The 18803-nt window shown below is 53.7% G+C and overlaps 4 protein-coding genes across 4 annotated transcripts; 2 read left to right on the top strand and 2 right to left on the bottom strand.

Moving 5' to 3' along the window:
* Positions 1-1187: 1187 nt before the first annotated feature.
* POX_e07014 (PI-PLC X domain-containing protein 1) lies at positions 1188-2255 on the top strand (the record flags this gene model as incomplete). Its single annotated transcript, XM_050115825.1, has 1 exon — positions 1188-2255. One exon carries the CDS (start codon positions 1188-1190, stop codon positions 2253-2255), a length of 1068 nt encoding a protein of 355 aa, XP_049968285.1.
* A 201-nt stretch (positions 2256-2456) lies between these two features.
* POX_e07013 (uncharacterized protein) lies at positions 2457-5789 on the bottom strand (the record flags this gene model as incomplete). The annotated part of the gene is made up of 9 exons (XM_050115824.1): positions 2457-2488; positions 2545-2659; positions 2731-3151; positions 3215-3661; positions 3712-3873; positions 3926-4097; positions 4157-4640; positions 4702-4884; positions 4953-5789. 9 exons carry the CDS (start codon positions 5787-5789, stop codon positions 2457-2459), a joined length of 2853 nt encoding a protein of 950 aa, XP_049968284.1.
* Positions 5790-8807: 3018 nt separating this feature from the next.
* POX_e07012 (uncharacterized protein) lies at positions 8808-9128 on the bottom strand (the record flags this gene model as incomplete). Its single annotated transcript, XM_050115823.1, has 1 exon — positions 8808-9128. The coding sequence occupies one exon, from the start codon at positions 9126-9128 to the stop codon at positions 8808-8810; it is 321 nt and encodes a 106-aa protein (XP_049968283.1).
* A 4570-nt stretch (positions 9129-13698) lies between these two features.
* Positions 13699-18767, top strand: POX_e07011 (uncharacterized protein; the record flags this gene model as incomplete). The annotated part of the gene is made up of 2 exons (XM_050115822.1): positions 13699-14254; positions 14377-18767. The coding sequence occupies 2 exons, from the start codon at positions 13699-13701 to the stop codon at positions 18765-18767; spliced, it is 4947 nt and encodes a 1648-aa protein (XP_049968282.1).
* Positions 18768-18803: the final 36 nt, after the last annotated feature.

Genomic DNA, 18803 nt, shown 5'->3' with positions numbered 1-18803 from the left:
GGGTGTCAACTGACGAGTGTGATTGTTCCCAACTTTCTGGTGTGGGCCGAAATGAAACCGGTAGCAGAGTAAAGCATTTCCCTTTTTCAAGATGATTGCAGTGTCTGAATTGAACAAGTTGATCAAGTCTAGGTAGGTATGTCTGCGTGGATGGTCAATATGAGAATCCTGTGTCGAGACAAGGAGTCTTGCTTTTTGAACACCATGAACGCATCCTGCTTTATTATTGTCTACTGTTCTAACTCTACTAATTCAGAGAAGGAGCACTTGTATTCTCGTCCTCTGCGGGGAGGGAAATATCATGACAGTCACTGGAGCATGAACCTGGTAATCAAGTCAAGCATTTAGTTGATCTGATCTGACCCGTGGCTTGTATAGTATGACAACGGAGTGCCATCTGTACATGTAGACTCTTCTAGTTAGTGCGTAGTTCCGAATTCTGCAACACCACCGAGGCGCATCGACTAGTCCAAGATTATCTCACCCATCTCTGGGAAAATGAAAAGGATGGTCAGCATGCGATGGCGATCATAGCCAAGATCGTCCTGAGATTTATAGAATGGGTAACATCGTTGGGTCCCGTTCGGGATGTTGACAAGTGACCCCAATCAGCTGCAGATTCTCGTCACCTTCCACACCACCCGGAGATTCAGTGTGGGCGATAACCCCCTGTCAACATCAACAATCTCATTTGCCCACAACACATGCGCTAGACCACAGGACCATAAGGCTAGACTCGTGGAAACGGGCCTATCATTTCAATTGGCGCGACCATGAGCACATCGTCGCGCTCACGGTGATACACTATTCTCACTAATCGTAGTGTCGTGTGGGTGGCCGTCTCACTCAACGATCGGCATTCGTGTGGAATGCTGAGGGCCGGATTTCACTCATTTTCAGCCTGTTGGACCGAGAGAGAAAAAAAAACACCTGCATGACACCCCCTCATTTACAACCATGTACACTGTTCGTGATAGCACCAGAGGGGGAAGGGGGGGCTGTGACTGTCCCTGACTCTCGTCCGGAGACCACACTTGCAGTTTAATCTCTAGAGCTGGGCCTATTTATTTGAAGATTTTCCTGCCCAGGACCGAAATCTTTGCTGCCTCCCTGCAAGAACTTACTACATTCTCACGGAGCGCGCGCCTCTCGTCCGCAGGGAACCCAAGATTCAAAATCGGAGCAGAATGATTTCCCCCATTCATACGGCGTCGGCTCTGCTCGGTGTCTCTTCGCTTCTGGGCCACTTAGCCAATGCACTACCCACAACGGAGGCTGTTGCACATACTGCCGCTCAAGTCTGCAATGGACGCTCAGAATACTGCTCGCGCTCTTACTCGGCAGTCTCATTCGTCGGTTCCCATGACTCGGCATTCGTGGGAGAACTGCCTCAGCAGAATCAAAACATCGATGTGACGGCACAGCTGAACATGGGAGTACGCTTCCTGCAGGCCCAGACTCATCATTCACTCATCAACAAGGATGTGTTGGAGCTATGCCATACGTCGTGTCTGTTAGAGGATGCAGGGACCTTGCAGTCCTATCTTAGTACCATCAAGACATTTCTTGATGCAAATGCCAACGAAGTCGTCACACTCTTGCTCACAAATGGCGACTCGGTGGATATCACCGATTTTGGAAATGCGTTCGCGAAGAGTGGAATCGACAGATACGCATTTGTTCCAGCGTCCAACCCCTTACCACTGGGTTCGTGGCCAACTCTAGGACAAATGATTTCGAGTGGGAAAAGACTGGTTGTCTTCTTAGGTTCGTTATACCCTACCACTTCTTCTTACTCTCTCCCTTCAATCAAAAGACTTGCAAAGAATTCGCGTCCCCCTTGGAATTCGGTGCTTCATCAGGCCGTCCCTAACGTCGCCTATGTTGCTCTAGACTACGGCGCAAACACAAATAAAGTGAATTACATCCTCGACGAGTTTGCCTATTACTTCGAGACCCCTTATGACGTGACGGACTCGAATTTCTCCGGATGTAGTATCGACAGGCCTTCGGGAGCCTCACCATCCGGCCGTATGTACATCGTCAATCACTTCCTGGATGTCGATATTTTCGGAGTCAAAGTCCCAGACCGCACGGCGGCAGGTACTACAAACGCGGCAACGGGTAAAGGCAGTATAGGTGCGCAAGCTTCAGTGTGCAAGGGCCTGTATAACAGAGCCCCAAACGTTGTGCTGTTGGACTTTGTGGACAAGGGCAATGCGATCAAGGCGCAAGATACATTGAATGGGCTCTAAAGATGCTTGTATACCCCACATACCTCGGACACTCTTCTCAACTCTGTTTTCCTGCTTCGAAATTCAATACAATGATTTTCAAGGTGGAATGCTGTGGCGGTGCATTGCGGAGGCACGGCCGGTCTCACTGTGCTTGTAATTTCATTTCGTGGGTCTCGTTTCATACAAACATGGCAACAATGAGGTCTGCGAGTCCTCGAGTCACCCCTCTAATTCAACCTGCATCTCACGCTCTGCGAGTAATCGTCAGCAATCCGTCAAGTAGACTATTATTCCTCAATTAGCATACCCCATATCTTGCTCGCAGACGCAACTATTGTCTCTGCCTTCACCAGAAGCTTCGCGGTGTAACGTTCTGCTTCAGTTGGATAGAGCTGATTTCTCTGCGTTTTTCGCGGATTGACCTGGTAGATTTCCGAGAACTGATTAGCGCTGTCTCCGATCGAGCCAGGAGGTGATTCTTTGTGGGAAATACCATCATCAGCACGGGAACCAAGTCCTTAGGATCGGCCTCCGCCAGAGCTCGTAGATTCCGAAATCCATTTTCTCGAAGACATCGCGCCGTCCAGCTCTTGACATAGGTCACTTGCGCCATCTCAAGCAAGTCCGCGCGGGCGCCCGCTTCTAGCCGATCGCGCATGTGGTCTAGTGCGGCGGCCATCATACCCCAGTTCATGCGCTGACAGAACTTGACAATGCCGGCAGCGAATCCATGACATTGCTGAGCGAGAGTCTGTACTGCGCCACGGGGAATACGGTACCGAGATGCAATGGTAGAGATTGGAACCTCATTACTAAGATCGCGGAGTTGAAAAGCTGTGTAGGCCCGACGGTATATGCGAGCCTGTAGTTGCTGAGCTGGTGTTTTTTCTCGGAGCGGAGCCCCTGATTGTACCCTAGGGCAGCATCAGCCTTGATTGTCACAAAAGATCCTTCCTTGGAACTTGTCCGAGACTTACATATTGTTCACAAATCCGGGCTGAACGCCAACGAATTGCAGAGCACGGAGGCCACTCTCGTCCAAACGATCCAGTTGGTCCCGAAATATAGGCCAGTCAATCGGTGTACTCATCGCGACCTGAAATGGGGTGAACATGTAAAATATGTGCATATCACCATCCATAACAAATGCTTGCAGCGCTCGTTTGAGCTCTTCATGCACGAATAATCCGTCTTCTGGAGAAAATGCCGAGGCGACAACGGCTTGGCCAAGCAAGGTTGCCTCGTAAGACTCATCTTCCTTGTAATTTAAGAGCGTCTCATTGATCAGTTCCTGCAAAGCGGAGTTCATGATCGCATAAACTATTTTCTTGTCCAGCGTGCGGTAGAGGAGTGTGCAGCGCACATAGTCCTTGATCGCCTCGGCACCCGACACTAAGCCTGTCGCGATTGCTTCAAGAAGAGCCCTGTAATTCCTATCAATAAAGAGCCAAGCAAAAGAGCAGTCTTAAATTACCTCTTCAGTCCCCTTTTCTCGGGAGCGAGGCAACTCTCGATGGCGGGCATGTCCGCGTCCAGTAAGTCGCAGACGGCCTCTAGATCTGCCTTGACACAAATCAAGTATGTTTCACCTGCGTCGTCCTTGCCTTTTCGTCCCGCACGTCCACACATCTGTCGACTGCTCTGGTCAGAATAGCTTGTTTGCTATCGATACATGGGGAGATACGTACAACATGGCGGGCCCAACCAACTCGCGGCCCATCCTCGCGCCATTAATGATGACCCTTCGCGCCGGAAGATTGACACCAGCGGCAAGACTGCATGTGGCTACCAAGACTCTCAGCACTCCTTGGTCATAGGCTTGTGCAATCAACTCTCGCTCTTCGGTAGTCATGCCAGCATCTGTACATCGTCAGTCTCAACGGAAAGACATACACACCCGTCAGAATGGAGACACTTACGGTGAAACCCGCCGCCCTTGACGATGGTCTTCTCCAGGACTGGGTCTAACCCACAAGCGAGGCTTCGCAACTCTGCAAGCAGGTCTAGGCGTTTATTCAGCTCTTCCGCCTCTTCTGGTCCCAAGGCCGGCATGGCCTCGCTGATCGTGGCAGCATGGATCTGGCACGCTCCACGACTGCTGCAGAAGACCAGGGCCCCGTAGCCCGCAGAAGCAGTCTCAACAGCCAATGCAACCATCGCATTCGTGGCAGCATTGCTAAGCTCTTTATATTCGGAAACGTCGATCAATCTTTCTGGGGGGATGGAGGTGTGCAGGGAAGAGAAGTTTGCAGCTGTCAATTTGGATGCTGTTTGAAACAACTGCCTCGATGTTGCTGCCGGATAGACAGCGTTGTCGTAGACAAGATATTCGTCAATTGGAACAGGTCGATAAGTCGATATGAAAAATTTGGCGTTCATCCACTGTGCAAGCATTTCTGTATTCTGCTGGCTGTCAGTCGCAGATTCGCAGATTCGGGGACTCTTGAGACGAGTGAACACTCACGGAGAGGGTTGCACTCATGCCAACGATTTGAATGTCTTGTTCAAGTAAGAGCAATTTCGTCACCATCAGCTCCAGAAGATATCCACGATGCTCGTCATCTAACATGTGTAGTTCGTCGAGCACCACGACCCCTAATTGACCAACAGAGCACTCTTCTATGGCTGTGTTGATCAAGGAATTGGCCTGGGAGCCGAGTCAGCACACAGATCGATGCCCGTCTTCTGCTTTTTCATCATCGGTAGGTGCAATACCTTTTCTATTGTACAAATGGCAATATCCGTGTCTTCCCACGTTGCAGTGGTCCGACTACCCCCAAAGAACCCAGTGACTCGAATCTGCTTCTGCAATTTCTTCCATCGCTTACGAGGAAACGGTGCGTGGCGATCATCCTCGTCGTCCGGCACATTTCTTTCCACCCCTTCGGTGATACGGCGCATCCATTTCAGCTTCTCCTGGACAAGAGCCACATACGGGAGGACCAGCAAGGCCTTGCGAGCGGGGTTTTCGATAATTCGTTTTAGCATTAATACATCGGCCACGAGCGACTTGCCACCACCAGTGGGGGCCGTGTAGACTAGATGCCGCTCACCTGCGAGCAATCCGTGTGCAAGCAGACAAGACGCTTGCCATGGATAAATCGTTTTGACGCCGAGAGCCGCGAAGTTGGCAATCAGCGCCGGTGGCAACCCATATTTGGCATTGGACAGGAACAACAGGGGGTTCTGACTGGCACTCGGGGGGACGCCGTCCGTTTGACCATTTTTCTTTTCCTCCGTGTCCAGTGCACTCGCCCCAGGACCAGGACGGATCTTACTGGGATGGAATCGATTGGGAGGGGGGGCGAGCGAGGTTCGCGCAGATTCCAGTGGTATCGACTCCTGTACCTCTTCCACATAGGTCCTTGGCCTGTGTTGAAATACGCCTCCGAAGCTACTTTCACTTCTAGGCTCTGCGGCATCCGACGGTCTCGTGTCCGTGGACCTTTTTATTCCTGCGGCCGAGGCCACCTGATAAGTTTGACGGCGGGCGATATCGACCGAAGTCTCAAACCCACGCGACTGAAATGATTTGTGGCCCGATGTCGACATGCCGAAGGGCTCGCGGGAGTGGCCTGTAGTTTACACTTGGGGAGCTGGTCGCCTGGGCATTCTGTGCAATAATTACAGTCATCGAATCTGAAAGCATCGCCAGCTAGTACACATGATGTTGATCTGTTATTCGTCGATGACTACGCGACGTTTAGGCAAGGAAGATATGCCTTAGGCAAGAGGTTCCGATCCGAGCGGGGCGCATCTGCCCCGGGCAGCCCTCAGTGGCTGGAAGGATTGTTTATGTAATCGGTCCCTGGTGCAGCCTCCGCAGGCTGTCACAGTAGGTGAGTCCCGCCCTGGCGGAACGTACGGTAACACCTCCAATCTGGATCATGCCTTACTAGGTGAATCAGCCACGGGAGGTATCCATCATGCGCGGACCGCAGGGCTGGTAGGAAGTTGGTATTTAGCCCCACTTGACCGCTGCAACTGACCTGCCGTACTTGACAAGTCCTTACTGTGCCATTCTCAGTGATCACTAATCAGTACATAGTAAAGTAATACAGGCCATAGGTCTCAAGATTATACCTGAAAGGTACTGTGATAGCCCGGCACTGGAGGTGCCTCTGGACCGGTACGGGTGCTTGTCCGCCACTTGCCGAAGGCTCGGAATTGGATCAACCTTGGCGGCGGGTTCTCACTGGGATAAGTGGATACCGAATACAAAAGGATACTGAATATGATACCTACTGCTCGCCTGCTACAACTGTGCCACATAATGAGACTCTCGGAGAGTCCAGACAAACTCGGTAACGTAAAACTACCAGGCTTAAAGTAGAGTACCCTCATTGAATGCTGAGATTGCCATTGTCGCAAAGCATGAGTGACACAAAACATGAGAGTCACAAAACTGCCCACGACACCGACATACGATCAGACAGAGCCCCTTCTCGAGAGACATGCAGAAGGCCCGTTTTCAGCTCCCCTGATGACTTAGAAGGAAGGACTCGGGCTGAGCTATCTCCGAGGCATCGTCTCCCACGGATGGGTCTAAGGACTGCAACCTCTTTTGGATTTGTGGGCGCTTGGGCACGGTCGCTTCTCGCCGACGCCAACGACGCTAAAGATGCCACCGGTGCCATCAAGTGATCATATCGGACAGCCAGACGGCAACGAATAGCGCACACCCGACCGTGTCATACCATGGAAAACCTGGAGCGTTTCGTGCGATTTACTGTATATATCAAATTTTGCAAATTGGCATCAATCACAAACATTAAATACACTTCTACATTTGTGGTAACTCGTAAGTGACGAACAAAAAGGACTCCCTGGGTAGGTAAGGCCACTCTCCTGTGTCTTTTAAGTAGATGAATTTGGCCAGTCGGCCCGATTGGCTGTCCCTGGACCTGGCCTGATCTTGCGATGATACCTTGAAGAGAGGTAGCCTAGTTAAAATAGATGCACATACGGGCGTACCTACGTTAGACTCAGGAAACCTCTAATCAAAGGATTCTTTCTCTGGATGTTCAGCTTCCTCTGGTTTGTCCTTCCAGACATGACGGGAATAGTGATCGTCCAATTTTGCAGACTACAGCCCTAGGCCCTGACGCGGAGGTGTCCCCATTTTTGCAGCCCGTCTGGGCCCCACACACCTGGACTGATTTTCCTGTGCTTGTCACCGGTCGCGTGTTGCGAGCCTCATGGGGGGGGGGCCACGAATATGATTCTCAATGTTATGTGGATGTTTCGCGGTCTTGGAAGGTAGCATTTGCCGAATTCGCAATCTAATTTAGCATGGGATTGTAGAAGAGCTGTCGGTAGGTTTGCTCACCTTCTTTGGGCCTTCCTGCATGGGCTCACTCCACGATGATAGAGGAATGTCTCAGGTCGAATCAAGCGTCCTCCACAGATCATAGTAGTACTGTATGTACTTGAATCGGTCCGGGAATGAAAGCCAGCAGTCACCGACATTTGTGGAAACCGAAACCACCATGAGCCTTGTAATGATGCGCCAGTGCTCTCTAGCTTTGTGTATCTTGGTTGTGTCTTTCTCAACTGACTATTTACGGCGACCTTGTTAAAGGCCATCGAATGTGGTACATCCCCAAGTTATTCGACGTCATCTTCAGTGTGCTGAGATTGAACGTGATTATATGGCTTACTGGCGAATACGCTTCTGCTGATCGTATTGTAAATTAGTTTCTATATAAGTAGGTGCAGGTAGTAGGTATGTAAGCAACGTCCTTCATCGATGCCATCAAAGTTGGACGCGTGCGCTCGTGGTATTCTCTCTAGACACCTGGTCAGTGGAGCGTGACTTTGATCTGACCAGATCTAGGGCCAGCTGGGCTGTTAATCAAAGTCGTGCTGACCGGCGATCCAGGGCGACAAATGCGATCGAGATGGTATCCGCAAGGTCCTTAGCGGTTATCTCAGAGTGAACGGCAGCTGGAGAGGCTGCGGTCGGTCTGTTATACGTATACAAGACGAGTGGCGTCTCGAGCTGTGGTGACACGGGCTCAATCCCATACTCTAGGTCTGGACTGGGTTGACTACTAGCGAAACACCCGCCACGCACGATACCGAGGCTTGTAAGTTGCTCGGATGGAGCTCGGTGATGGGTGAACTGTGGTTGTCTCATTCTCGTCAAAGATTGATTGGAATCCTCGTATGCATGTCCCTGTATGGAATCGGATACTTCATGTATCCTGGGAGAGAGGGAGCCATCACGGAAAAGACTTTCCCCAGAGAAATCCGATCCCTTGCATCAAGTGATCAACAGTCCGGCCTGCTGCATGTGTAACATGTTCTCTGGGATGAAAGCATAGGAGGTCCTACGAGACATCGTGGCTTCAATACCCCAGCTCTCTCGATGGGTCATGCTCAACTGGAGAGAGGCCGAAGGATAACCTAGTGCCTTGCTGAGTTGGGAAGACGATCATTTGTTTTCCGACTCATTTCCGACAACGCGCGATACCATTTTTGGTCGGACCCGTTCGCTCCACCGGCGTCTTGGGGCCCGGTCGGTGACCAGCGGTCCACTATCTGGCACGTTCTGGAGCTCTGGCCCAGTCATTTGCCAAGAGGTATGAAGGTGGCAACACGCAATAGCCGCCCAGCGCAATTTTTGTCGTTGATGGCAAGAGGCAGGTCTTTTTGATTTGTTTTTTTTTCCATATGGGTTCCTTTTTTTGGGTCCTCTCTGGGCTCGGGCGACGCACTGCCGGTATTCATTCTTCCGAGGTAGTGGGACAGGACATCTCGATCCGAATTGATCCATTTCCCCAAAGACTCTAAAACAAAGGTCCGTGGGTGAGGCTGGTCAAGAGGCCTTGATGTGCACTCGTCGAGCACATGGGTCAAATGCTCACAGAGTTCAATCGCTCGGTCCATGTGGAAGAGCTTTAGACAACGGCGACTTGATCAAGACTTTGCTTTTGGCCGAGTGTTTCTCTCCCCCTCCCGCAAACGAAAATCGATCAACGCTCTTCTCCAGATCCCTAGTGAGGGACCAGTCAAGATCTCCGTTGCCCGCTGGTCCGGATTAGAATGATGACCAGCACAAAGCATTCAATTCCCTTGCGTCCGGTTCTTCATTCAGTCTCTTGAACCTGCGAAAATGTTTTCCCACCTGGCCGTGCAATTCTTATTTTCTGGCCGTCCCCCCCGGCCGCTCGGACGAGACCCAATTGAGCCTCTTCAGTGGACAATTATTGTCGGTATCTCAGGTTCTCTGGATGGACTTGGAACTGTAGCATCCCCAATCCGCACACTCACAGTCTGAAGGTACAAAATTACACGAATGATGATCCCCACACTGCTCCCCGCGCTTCAACTTCGTCGGCAAGTGGTAACGTGTCGTCCATCGGGTGCTATCAAGGCACAGTACGTCAAGACGGCACCGAGTCGCCTGTCCATGGTCGGTGCCTTATCTCTACGCCCTGGTGTAGGGTGTCAACTCGTCGCCGCCCAGGCACGTAGGCGGCTTCATCTGCAAGCAACTGCCGCGTTCATCGACCCATAGGTAAGTCCTTCAAAAACCATGCTGCTCAAGCAGTCCGAGATCGATCTATCGTAATGGACTTATGAAGACTGCCACCCGATGCGCCCGGGGTTTCAACTCCTCCTTCTTCCTCTCCCCCATTCCTCCTTTCTTCTCGGATCAAAGGTCGGCCACGTTCTTCCAAGTTACAAACCCAACTAGATCGCAGAAAAGAAGAGTAGAAAATACCATGACTCAATTTGATGGCTCTGACCTCTGACACCTAAAAAAATACCAACTACGGTGGTACAAGACATTTGAGGCTGGGAGGGGTTTGCCGCTTTCTATGAAAAACGATGAACGATGCCGGAACCCCAGGGCGCAGTCAAGGTGGTCGGTTCGAGTTGTAACAAACTTGTGGGACTGCGCAGGTGCATGAATGCTGAATCGTAATTTTCCTTTCTCCCCCTCCCCCTCTATTTTTTACCTTTTTCTGTTGACCTGCAGGGATTGTGGATAAAGCCGGTGGAGACGCTCGTTGTGCTTAGCGCGTAGTCTAGTGGCTAGTGCCCTTGCGGCCTGAGTAAGGTAGTGCACCTGCCCACCTACCACGCGTTTTGTTTCTGACAACCAACTTGAACTAGCCTTGTGGACAGGGGGGGGACGAATCGGGGCACTCCTTATTCCATTGGTGTTGGTGAGGTTACAGAAATGACTCTGCTGAGAATCGCCTTGTGTGTCGACATGATCATCTTGGGCGAACGTTTCGGAGTCATCTTGGTGGAATTCGGATAATTAGGGTGCCATGCTCAGGCGTGTGTAGCGTAGTCAGTAGTGTGCACGAGAGGTACTCGCCGACTTGGGTCTTCATGCCATGAGAGGGCCGATCGGTAGGTATGAATACGTGGTATCAGGTACATGTCAGATGCATTTGATCCCCCAAGAAAAACCACCCCCCCCCCCCCCCCCCCCCTATGACATGTCTTCCAAATCCTCCCAGGAGAGCGAGTTCAAAGTCGACCTCGGGCAGTACAACACTCACATCAGAAGTCACGTCTGATAATGTCCTCGTGGAAGGTGGTTGGGTTTTCCCTTTTCAGTCCAGGAGAGAGATTGCTTTTTCAAATCGCTTTCGGATGATCGATTACGAGAGTCCACTGGTTCTCTGAGGACGAAGACTGGTGATCCAATGACCTGCAGACCTCTGCGTCCTCCTTTCGACGCCACGGCATTCCCAGTCCGCGATGGGTTCAAAGCCGTCCGCAATCCATCATTTTTCCTCTCTGATAATCATATCAATCAACTGCCGTATATCTCCCCCTGGTTTTGAAGTGAAATTTGTCAATGTGGATTGGCATGGTTCTGGTGATGATTCTGACGATGGCCATGTCCTCCCTTTTCGATTTTCGACTTCCGTGGAGGGCAGGCTATTCCATGGACCCAATTGGATGAACCAAACCCATCAGCCGGGGCTTTCTCATTCGTCCAGAATTATCTTCCTGATCGAAAGATTCCAAGGAACCAATATATATTGTAATCATCACGGCTGGTCCCCCTCGGCTCCAGCTGTACAGAGCTACACCCAGTCACCCACCTGGTCTGCCTTCAAAGGGCGTGTAGGTTCGTCTTCGGATCGGAAGTCGTACTGTGAGTATGAAGGAAATGGGTCGCCTTCCGAATATTTTTGCGTAGAAGGAAGATCTGGTAGCTCAGATCGATAGATTGGCCCGGACAGATCTCGTCCATCACGTGTACCCACAAGCCTTTGGCTTGACTTTTGAGATCCTGAAGGCCAAAAGCAGCCCGAGACTGGATGAAGTCAGTTAGTCCGGTCCTTAATTTTTGTTGGTACTGAGAGAGGCATCCCCAAATGTAGGCAGAGTAGGTATGTGAAGGTCTTGCATCAATTTGATCAGAATTCCCGTTCATAGGTTTAGACAAACAAATGTGAGATTGTTGTTGCTGCCTCCCCGTCACAGTCCCCGATGGACACCCATCTCTGTGTCCCAAAATGGATTGGCTTGTCTCGTTCTCTTCGGCAGGCCTCCATTCAAGGCCTGATTTCCTTCTCCGGTTAGATCTGATGGTCACCCGGAATCGCGGGTGATTGTGAATACGGTAACGGTAAAAGCCTGGCATCCAGATTGATGAGAAGGGGGTGGTTGTTTTTTTTTCTTTCTCGCAGAATGGGAGACCCTTGGACCTGGGAGGGTGAGGTTCTTTGTTCTCATCATTTGGTCGATAGTTTGCTGGTACTCAGGATCCGTCATATGAACCCATCGGGACTAGGCGCACTTGCGGGATCTTCAACGCCTTTTTCCATCATCAACCCTTCCTCTCCCTTTCCCTTTCGAACATATTCTCGTGCCCGGTGGATCTTGTGCGGGTTTGGGAAATTTCCCCATTCTTTTCTCCTCTCATCCATCTTGCATCTCGCATCTTGCATCTTGCATCTCCTCCCCAACCATATCACTTCTGACTCTTTGAGATAGGCTCCCTCCTTATCTCGCCTGCCTTATTCCAGTCCACACTGCTTTCTTTCGCGTCCCTACCCTTTTCCCTCTTGAGCTTCTTTCCACTCCATCCCTCCTCCACGCTACCTGCCCCATCCACTCATCACCCAGATTTGGTCCTTTTCTGAAGATCATCGTTGATCTTTCATTCTCTCACCTTCACTCCTCCTGGACTCCCCTCCATCATCACTCTTTCCAACTCCCATCGGTACCCTTCACTTTCACTCTCTTCTCAGTCGACATCGACCTGCTGGTACGTGCCTCGTTTCTCTTTTTTTTTTTGGTTTCCTTTGAAGCTGGTTCTTTACTTGCCTACCTCCCTCTTGCCCCCTCCCTCATGATCCCCTAAGTGCTTGGAGGTCATTTCATGTCTGTGCATCTCATCTGGGCACAATATCCGAAGCTGCCACGGGCCTGGATCTTGACGCCCTCCAGTCATGGTGAATGTGGATGTGGTTCATGGGCTGGCGTGATGTGGATTTCTACACCATGTTGCACCCTCTCTCATCTGCCCGCTGCATACTGGTCGTCTTTTATGAGTCTTGGTGATTCTCCATGAAATTTCCCCAAATTCCCTCCATCACCCTTGTGCTCCCATCCTGCCCTTTCCTAGTGCACGCGATCACCCATCTGTCTCCTGGCCACGATCGTTCTGCCCTTCTCCTCTGGCATCGGTCTGATTCGTTGGTAATCTCCATGAGTCGTCCGTTCCTGGGCCAGTCTGTGCACCGTTCATTTTATCCTTTTATGACCTTTTCACCTGGACGAGGCCTGGCCATGTCGCGCTACCACTGATTCCTCCCCATCCGCTCCACGGCCAGTGTTTTTCAATATGGAAAGCAGAACCCCTGCGGTGCATCCGATCTGACATGGTCCACTTGCTGCTTTGTCTGTTCGGCGCATTGCCTTTCCCTCGTCTGTATCGTCCCTTTGCTGGCCTCTCGTGCTATCACATTCCCCCCGACCTGGTCCCCTGTTCGATCTGCTTTGACTTCGTCCAACTCTGGTCCCGGCCATCTGGTGGTCCCTTTCCGCCAGACCCTCTGATTTGATTTTCCTGTCCCGCCGCCGTTTTTGAGATTTTCGCCCCCCTCAAACTCCCAATCCCAGTCCCCGTTCTTTTTAGTGTTCCCACATTTCCACACTTCCACATACCTCCCGCACCATCCACGTCCATGCATCCGCGCCACGTCTGATAGCGTGTTTGTCCCTTCTTTACCCTTTCCTCTCTCCACCGTCTCGTTATCGTCCACCCATCACTCATTCTTCTCTAATTTCCCTTCCCCCCTCAACCTCGTGACCCTTTACGTCGGTCCTGTCTCCTAAACTGTCGCACGCTCCTTTCTAACCACTCCAGGCAGTCACGCTCCTCCCACACCGCTTGCTGGCCAAGCATTGTTTCCCTCCATCCATCAGCAACCTCCCTCACTGAGAGCACCCTGCTGTGGATGACTAAGGCTGGTACCCAATGACCACCAGCAACTCTCCGGAGGCTGTGGCCGACCCGGCCAACGCCTCCGCCGCCGCTCCGTATGGCACTCGTTCGCGAGGGCGCAATGCTCCTCGCCCCAATTATGCAGAGGACCGGGACCTGGAAATGGATTTCGATGCGGCACCCGCCAAGCCCAGCAACAAGTCCAATGCGGGTGTACCCCCCATCAACACCGCGTCCACCAGTTCCAAGTCCGACAGTGAGAAGTCCTCGCCGGTGCAGCCCCGGAAACCCATGACCAATGGCGCGACCCCGGCAGCACCCAAAGAGTCCATCCCAGGGACCTCCTCCTTCTCTGCGCGCCCCGAGGATGCCACTCGGACCAGTTCAGCGCGCAAACGCAAGCAGCCAGCCAGCACACCCAGCGCTGCTGCCGCTATCCAGGCTCCTCCGGCCAAGAAGGTCTTCACGGCCGCGCCTGGTGGGTCAGATAGTGTCCATTTCACCAACATGATGAGTTTTGAGACCACCGGCCCTCACCTCATCGATGGTCAGATCACGTCTGACGACGGCACCACGCTGGCTGTGAACGGTGAGTCTTACATCTGTGTTTGCCTCGGGTCTTTTCTCACTCTCACTTTGTTTTTACTTCCCATGGCAACGAGCCTACTGTAAAAGATAGATGGATGCGCAGGAGCTGACTATTTCTACTAGACCACGTCTATTTGATCTGCGAGCCTCCCGGGGAGCCGTACTACCTGGCTCGAATCATGGAATTCTTGCCATCCAAGACCAAAGACTCCGGTGTCATTGAAGCACTGCGAGTCAACTGGTATTACCGACCTCGCGACATCCAGCGCCACAGTGCAGACACGCGGCTGGTGTACGCCTCCATGCACTCCGACATCTGCCCGCTCTCTTCCTTGCGTGGGAAATGTGAGATTCGCCACCTCTCGGAAATTGAGGACCTGGGCGCATACAAGAAGACGCGGAATGCGTTCTGGTACGACAAGATGTTCGATCGATACATCCACCGCATGTACGACGTTATCCCGACCACCGAGGTGCTCAACGTGCCGCCCAAAGTCAAGCGGGTCCTCGATGACCGCTGGAAGTTTATCCTGGTGGAGATGGGCAAGGGCAAGGACCTGACGAGCGCGGTCAAAACGTGCAAACGATGTCGGGTGTTTGCGGCGGCGGCAGATTCCGTGGATTGTGCAGAGTGTGGCTACACCTGGCATCTGCGCTGTGTGCGCCCAGCGATGCAGAAAAAACCCTCTCGCGGCTTCGGGTGGGCGTGTGGCCCCTGCAGCCGGGACCAGGATCGAAAACTGAAAGCGCGCAGCACGCCCATGATTGGCGGTGGCCGGGGGGACGGTGAGGACGAGATCATGGAGGAGGAAGAGGAAGACCATGGCGCGAACGGACTCGTCGATGGCCTCTCCGACGGCACGCCCGATGAGAGCGACGACTCGATGCCCCAACCCGAGACGGCAGAGCAAATGGCCCAGGCACGAATGTGGCCGTACCGGTATTTGGGCATGCATTGTGAGCTCGAGGACGCCCTCGATTATGACGATCGAATCTACCCGCGTGCCAGCTCTCGCCTCGGACCGCGGCACCAAGCGGTTGTCAACCCCTGGCCCGGACGCCGCGTGGAATACGTCAAGAAGAGCCAGGAGGGGAAACGCAAGGCCCCGAGACAGTCCGGTGGATCCAAGGCCCCTCCAAAGTCTGGCGAGGCCAAGAACGGGAAGGCGAAGCGGCCGGACTGGGTGCAGGACAAACCCCCGGGCTACATTGAACGTGGAGAGGATGAGCCCGTCACCCTCCCCAACGACAAGCAGGGGCGGACGGCGGAGTTGCTCTTCAAAATGCCCACGGCGGACCAGCTGCCCACCCGTGGCGACGACGATGCCCCGGGTTCCGATCTCAGCCCTGCCGACAGGGAGGCCTTTATCGACGACTACATGAAACGCGCCAAGGAATTGGCCCCCTCCCTGGGTGTGGAATCGTACTCTACCAATTTCCTGGATAAGGCTCTTGCCTTGCTGTACTCGGAACGGTTCAATGCGGACTCGGCTCTGGCCAAATTGAAAAAGGTCGACCGTGTCAAGGACTTGAAAGAACCCCACTACAAACCCGAAGAACTCAAGCTCTTCGAGCAAGGCGTGGCCAAGTATGGTTCCGAATGGCGCAACATCGCCAAGCACGTCAAGGCGGGCGATGTCACCAAAGCCGATGTCTATCGCGCTGTTCGTTTCTACTACATGTGGAAGAAGACTCCCCGGGGTCGGCAGGTCTGGGGCAACTACGAGGGACGGCGAGGCAAGAAGGAGGTTCGTCGACAGAGCGTCGCAGCTTCGAAGCTGCTTGACGATGTGGCCGATGACCATGACGATTCCGCCTTCGACAACGAGAAAGCAGCCATGTTGAAACGTGGGTTCCAGTGCAAATTCTGTTCGACGCGCTCATCTCGACAATGGCGCCGGGCACCGCTGGTCCCGCCCGGCACGACGGTACCGTCAGACCCTACCGCCAAGAAAGACAAGGGCCCCCTGCTCACGGTCTGTCTGTGCCTTCGCTGCGCGCTGCTCTGGCGGAAATATGCCATCCAATACGAGGACATTGATGAAATCGGCAAGAGAATTGCAGCGAGCGGGAACAAGTCTTGGAGACGGCGAATCGATGAAGAGTTGCTGGCCCAGATCATCGTCGCGACCGAGACCCCCTTCACGATCAACAGCCTGACCGCCACGACCGCCTCGTCGATCGGCATCCCGGTCGACCTCAACCCTCACCTGCACCAAGAAAGCAAGCAGGACAAGAAGAAGCCGCGCGCAGAAGTCCCGAGCGCCACCACGTCGGCCGCCACCTCCGTGGAGCCCATGCCCAAAAAGAAGGAGAAGGTGCCGACTATCGAGAAGCCTGTTCCCGAAACGCCTCCGTTGATCCCCGACCCGCCCCGCGCCAAAACTCTTCCTTGCGCTATTTGCGACCAAATCGAGCCTGCTGGCGATGAGCACATCTCTTGTCGCGATTGCCGCTTGACTGTCCACCGCAGCTGCTACGGCATACCGTCATTCCGAGCCGGAAGCAAGTGGCTTTGCGACATGTGCGCAAACGACCGCAGTCCTTCCATCTCCACCAACTACGAATGTGTCCTGTGCCCCGTTATCCATACCGAGCACGAGCTGATGGAGACAACAAAGAACACTAGTCGCAAGAAGTCCGATCGTGACAAGGAAAAAGAGCGCCTCGAAAAGGAGATGGTCATTGAAGCCGGGAAGCTCTATCGCCAGCGGCAAGAAGCCGTGGGCAAGCCAATCGGGCCCCGGGAGCCACTCAAACGGACTGCAGGAAACAACTGGGCTCACGTCGCCTGTTCCCTGTGGACGCCCGAAATCAAGTTCGGGGATGCGAACGAGTTGGAACCCGCCGAGGGATTTGGGTCCATCGCGAAGGAGAGGTGGCGCCAGGAATGCAAGATCTGCAAATCTTCCAAGGGGGCTTGCGTGCCTTGCCATTTGGCTGGATGCAATGAGCACGTTCACGTTGGCTGCGCGGTCCAAGCAAAGTATCGTCTGGGATTCGAGGTGGCGCCAGCAAAGGGGGCTCGCAAAGACCATGTCCAGACTGTCCGTCTGGGCACGGAGCACGGTGTCCTCACGCCCGTGATTTACTGTCCAAGTCACCCTGTCACGAGTGGCGTGCATGGAATTGGCGAATCGACCGAGACTGACGGTCTCAATGTACTCCAGCTGTTTGCGCGAACCTACAAGCAAGCTGACCTGACCTTGACTGGAACATCTCGGAAAGCAGCCTATGTGCAGCAGTCGGTCATGCCCCCGGCCCATCACAGCAACGGGGCCGCGCATCGACGCACGTCTACTGCGACGGGCATCGGTGCTGGATCCAAGGAGCATTCTCGCCCCAGACCTGTCGCCGACGACACTGCAGACGAGATGGATATCGACACGGAAGACAAGGCGCCCGCCCCCAAGGCCGCGCCGCGCATGTCTACGAATCGAAAGTGCGTTCGATGCGCGACTGAAAGTAGCCCGAAATGGTGGCCGACGACCCGACGCGGCGATTCACGCCCTTCCTTGGCGCCTAACGGAGCTGCGATCAATCCCGACGGGTCTTTGTTCCCTTCCCCCCGTCTCCATCCTTATGCGCAGAGCAATGGAGATCTGGTAGAGACGGCTGTCGAATGCCACAAGTGTCATACAAAACATCCACCGGTCCCCGAGCCTGCTCCCGAGCCTCGACTCTCTCCCTATCCAACCCAGCGCCCACCGATGTTCCCTGCGCCGCGTATGACACCGACTCACAACGGCCACGTTCCCAATGCCAGCCATGGCCCTGCACTTGGCCATACCTTTGCGCCACACTCCCACTCACATCCGCCCCCGCCACCGGCGCCAACCAGCGTGCTTGGACGGCCTCTCCCCCCGGCTCATCCACACAATGGTCTCCCCGGGTACCCGGGGTATGATCAACGTTCGGGTCGCAGTCCAGATATGCGCAATGGCATCTCACCCTCTCCCTACCCATCCGGACCTCCTCCGCCTCCGCCTCCCCATCACCTCGGAGGCTACCCACCGGCTCATCCTCCCTCGCCCTTTGGCACCGGACCACCCCCTCCACCCCCTCCGGCTCCGACGTACGGTGTGCATCAGAGCCCCTATGCTCCCATCTCCGCCCGGTCGCCACATCTCTCTCACGCGCCGCGGGCTTATCCTGCTTCCGCATCGCCACCCATGGCGCAAGCGGCGATCAGCCGTTCTCCGCAGACGTCTCTGAGTGCGCTCAATGGAGGCCTGCCCCCACGCCTCTTCTCAACCGTCGAGCGTGACATGAGTGCTCCCTCTCATTCACCACCATCCACTCACGCCCGGCTCGATCCACGTGGCCCAACTCCTCCCATGCGAGCCGATCCCTCGACATCCTTCGCCAGTCTTCTCGGCCGGAACTCCAGCACGCAACGGCATTCCGGTGTCGCCGGGACGAGTGCCGCGAGCTCGGGAGCGAGTGCAAGCCCGTCCCTCAAAATCTGCTTTCCTAATTGGTTGTCCATTCCCCAAAGTTTGACGTGTTTTTGAGCGCCGCATCGAATGGATCTGTATGATAGCTAATGC

This window comes from Penicillium oxalicum, chromosome V (genome assembly GCF_001723175.1).
Source record: "Penicillium oxalicum strain HP7-1 chromosome V, whole genome shotgun sequence".
Taxonomy (NCBI): Eukaryota; Fungi; Ascomycota; class Eurotiomycetes; order Eurotiales; family Aspergillaceae; genus Penicillium; species Penicillium oxalicum.
This window is presented reverse-complemented; position numbering and strand designations above follow the sequence as displayed.